This window comes from Pundamilia nyererei, unplaced genomic scaffold (genome assembly GCF_000239375.1).
Source record: "Pundamilia nyererei isolate P.nyererei 1_Seehausen unplaced genomic scaffold, PunNye1.0 scaffold00129, whole genome shotgun sequence".
NCBI lineage: Eukaryota > Metazoa > Chordata > Actinopteri > Cichliformes > Cichlidae > Pundamilia > Pundamilia nyererei.
This window is the reverse complement of record NW_005187530.1, coordinates 700,091-704,679: the sequence shown is the minus strand read 5'-3', so window position 1 is coordinate 704,679 and position 4,589 is coordinate 700,091. Positions and strand designations below refer to the sequence as shown.

At 39.1% G+C, this 4,589-nt stretch overlaps 1 protein-coding gene across 1 annotated transcript in view; it reads left to right on the top strand.

Moving 5' to 3' along the window:
- Window positions 1-2,370: 2,370 nt before the first annotated feature.
- The window catches only part of znf236 (zinc finger protein 236), a 50,100-nt gene continuing 47,881 nt past the window's right edge, over window positions 2,371-4,589 (top strand). Inside the window, exons 1-2 of the mRNA XM_005743235.1 lie at window positions 2,371-2,450; window positions 3,586-3,725. Coding sequence (XP_005743292.1) covers window positions 2,399-2,450; window positions 3,586-3,725 — 192 coding nt within the window. The 5' untranslated portion in view covers window positions 2,371-2,398. The remainder of the gene's footprint in view (window positions 2,451-3,585; window positions 3,726-4,589) is intronic.

Here is a 4,589-nt window from a genome sequence, read left to right as displayed (position 1 = left end):
TCATCAAGGAATTTACAGCCAGGCCTCGTGCTACATGTTGAGAATATTAGGTCTGAATTTATCCTTTGTTTGAGCCTGAGTTATAGTCTCTGTGCTTTCTGTGAGGCTGTGGTGAATCTGCAGACAACAATGTCTTGGTTTGAAAAGTGAAGCAGCAAGGACACCGCTCCTGACAGCTGACGCTTCTGTGAATAGTCTTTTGTCATTAAAGTTCAACTACAGCGGCTGACAGCTAAGAAATCAAGGTTTAAATCTTTAATTGGGAGGGAGTTATTCACAAGATACCTAATTTGCGAAGTGCTGCAAACAAGCACCGCATTTCCAAGTCTGACTCATGTCTAGCCCAGTCTGTGGAAAAGCACTGCCAGTGCCATTGATTGTCAGTGGGCTTTTTTTTTTTTTTAGTGAGGCTTGTTAAGCATGAATGACAAAGCAAGTGATGGGACCCAACGACAGCAGCTCCCTCACTTTATTTTCCCTCGCAGCGTGTTTTTATCACACCGTGGCTTTAGCATATCTGTTAAAGATGTGGTCTTCCTGAGAATCCCACTGCCCCGAGCCCACGACAGTTTTAATGATTGATCACTTTCCTCTTGACTGTGGTGAAAGGAAAGTGAGGGGGGTGAATAAGAAAGAAAAAGGAAAGGGAGCAAGTAGGGGCGTGGACAATCCCACAAGGTCAGAGTGATGTGTTCAGGCTTTTGTTTTCAGTGGTGAGATCAGTGGCCTGCGCAGCCACGAGGGGACGTGCAAAGTAAGTGGCGGCCTGGCAGGAACAGATGTTCTTACACAATGAACATGCACTTGGTTGTTTGCTTATTCACTAAAACTCAAGGAGATGACTTCCCCTTTTGGAAACAAATAAAAATACAGACGAAAGTCGTTGCTTTTCCACCTGTAGGCCTCTGGGGAAAATGTTGCTGAGTCAATCAGGCTCATCCTTACATGCTGCCAAACACGTCTACAGAACAAAAGGGCAACAGAGCAAAGCTGAACAAGCATAGTTTTTCATTAAAAAGCATGTATTTTGAATATTTTTCAAATTAGTAGGAGTGGTGCCTTTTTTTCCAATTCTGTGAGTACATGTTAGTCAATATGTTAGATTTGCATTTGGGTGTGTTTTCTTCTTCTACACTTATATACCGTAATGCCAGGATGAAACTTTGAGCAGGATTTATTTATATTTGGCCACAAACCTCTGCAGGGGTTTCAGTAACCTAAACAGCAATAGTCTTGTTCCTCTATTTTAGCTCCGAGCTCTGCTTCCCTGTGTTTTGCCTACTAAAATACAAAATAAAATAAAATCCTTTTGACTTTGTGTGAAATGAAAAGTGCTGCCATCAATACAAACATAGATTATTATCAGACAAAGACAAGCAAATGAGAAGCATGCATAGTCTTTAACATGCCCTTAGTCATCCTGGGTATATTTGCATGGGTGTGTGCACCAACTGTCTTTTAATTCAGCAGTGTGCCTGCACTGTAAAGTTCAAAACATTCACTAGATATCAAATCATTTGGACTCCCCGGAGATAAGAGTGAAGTATACAATCATTCAGGCAATGCAACATTTCACAATCATCCAGTTAGTGTCTTCAGGATTTTTGGCCCATAAATGACCAAAGCTATTCATAACTCATTGCTTCCCTCTGCTGGTGTTAAATTAAGCTAAAGTCAGATTACAACTTGTCTTTGAAAAATTATTAGGATCTCAATTGTGAACTCCAAACTAACATATTGCACGTTATGATATATTTTTTTATCTCATACTCCTAGAGGATTTAAACTACGTCAAAAGCAAGTTTATAGTTGAATTAATGCGGAGCATTTTATGGGTGCTTTTATATTCTCTGCCAGCAATATTACACTCGTCCTTTTACAGATAGGCTCTTTAATGTGTCACTAGCATTTTAATTCACTTTGTGGCATTTTCTCTCTTTTAGTGGGCTATTAAAACGTTCCAATCAGTGTATCTGAAATGCCTAAGAAAGTGTGTTTTAGTCTGTTGGTCTGATTATTATTATTATTATCATTATTGTTGTTATTATTTTATTATTATTGGCCATTAATGAAAATAAATACCTCCTTTTTTAAAAAGAAAAAACATTTTGACGAATTTGACTGTACTTGTGTCTTGTTATTTTATCTTTTACGGCTCGTTTACTGCTAAGATAAGTGGCTTTGCGCATATTCCAAGCATTTCATAACAACGTAGCTTCAAAACTTGAAAGTTGCTGTTGTAGTACACAAAAAGTGAAGTACAACAAACCAAACAGTAGATGTCTCCCTAGTCCGTGCGGCTGTGTGTCTTCGCGAGGACGCTGCTGTCTACTGATGACAGAGTCGCCATTTTGAAAAGCAAATCGTTCACAGCACACCCACCCTGAGTACTGGAACTATGCCGCGGGGCCGGCCTCGCAAACTGAGAGTTCAAAGCAACGACGAAACAGGTAACAAGTGCCAAAATGCAAAGAATAAAATATATATATAATGGGCTATCCAAATAACCTGCTATTGTTTTGCCAAACACCCCTGTAGCGCATATAATAACACTTCAATGTAGTGCATATAGTCCCCGGATATAGTATTGCGGGTGGGCTTTGCTTTGTACGGCGAAGGAGTGATTGAGGCGGAATGATATTAATAACGTTTCGGTGCCTCTTCTTATTGGCTTCCAGTCTAAATTGGTGTCCGCGAGGAGCGGAGCTCGGTGCTGTGTGGCGTTAGTTAATGTACGCTTCTTTTTTTTTACATGGAGTATACATTTATTAGTATTTCGTTGTTAGCATGTTGTTGCTAACTAGCTGGTTTCGCTATCGTTAGCTTCTTGGCTAACGCGCTAAAATGTTGGCCATTGTTGTTTTGATACTGTGAAGCGCTGTAGCGAGGCTGTCCAGCTGCCGATGCATATCTTGGAACAAGTTGTCACAACCGCACATTTAACACGACCCAAAGAAAATGTTTTCATGTGCTGTGGAAATGCATTCATTTTGCAATTTGATAACATTGTCAGAACACAAGGTTGTTACAGCTGCTCGGTGGCCGCATAACTTAAACTGAATGTTACCCCGTGATCCCACTGATTGACGAGTAAACGAGGAGGACCCGACATTATATCAAACTTGATGGCTGGATTATACAGTCCGACCCTGCCGGCGACTTAACCACTCCAGTGGACATGCAACACTTGAAATCAAGTTAAACAGGTGCATGTGTATAACTAAAAGCACATATGACATGCGATTGTAAATGAGCTGAAAAGGACAAATACTTTTGTTAATTTCATATACGATCAGAATGATAACTTATGTTCACAAATATTGCTTCTAGATATGTTTAATGCTAATCTTAGACCTGACATCTGCTGTTATATCATAAATACACTATCTGAATGAAGAGTCATGTGACGTGTACAATATAAATGCTACCTACTGCTTGAATCCAGACTTAAAAGAAAAATATCCAGGCAACACATAACCTGTGTTAGTGAAGAGGTAGAACATGTACTTTAGCTATCCTTCACAGGAGAAAGCCTCTTAAAGCACATTAAGATACTCATGTGTCACTTCTTGTGCTTGTCATCAGATGCGGATCCCAGTGAATCTAAGGCAGAGGGCTTCAGTGATGGGGAGCTCAAGGATAAGAAGTGCACAATATGCTCCCAGATTTTTACCACAGAGAGCCAGCTGCAGAAGCACCTCCGTGAACATGAGGTCAATGATAAGGTAGGTACAAGATGGATGTGTCAGCAGGACACAATATCTTGGGTCTGCTCACTTTAGATGTAGGTCACTGACGGTCATCCAGGATTTTAGGGTAGTTCTGGTAGTGCTTTTTTAATTGATTTTCAAGCATTTAATGTCAGTTCAAATATTTGTTGAGTTGAGTGATGATGTCCAGGGTTTTAGTTGTTGTGTATTGTATTTGCTTGAAAATGATCTAGCCCTTGACAAAAAGTTGGGAACATTTAAAAAAAAGTAAGCGACTACTTTAAAGTTGACGAGCTTAAATGTCAAATGATTTCTATTACTGCTAAATTAAAGTTCTTATTAAGTCATCACAGATATTTTTTTAGTTAAAATGACTTAGTTTACATAGTCCAGTAATTTAAGTGGGCACTACGGATAAAAATGCCTGTAATACAATATTTTTTTTAAATCCATTGAATTAAAGCTGGATCTGTACTTGTTTGACTTAAACCTCGACACTGTGAAAGTGTAGAAGGCAAAGCTACAAAAATGACGTGTTTGAACGACAAATTATAGACCTGACTGTATGATAGCACACCTAATATTTTAGCTAACATCTACAGTTTGCTACTAGAAACCCAGAACGTCCTCAAAATGAATTCCAACACCGATATTAGCTATTTGGCAATATATCTGTATCCTTTATTTATAACAGCTGATTAGTGAACATTTTTAAGAAGTGAAGAAGATACAGGAGAAATGCCCATTAACCAAGTTATAAGTGTTCATGTTACATAGTTTGGCCATCAGAGGGCACTCTGCAAGAATGTTTGAAATACCACAACAACAACCAGTGATCTGAGCATAGTCAGGCAGAATATGTTTACGTTTTGTTTGTCT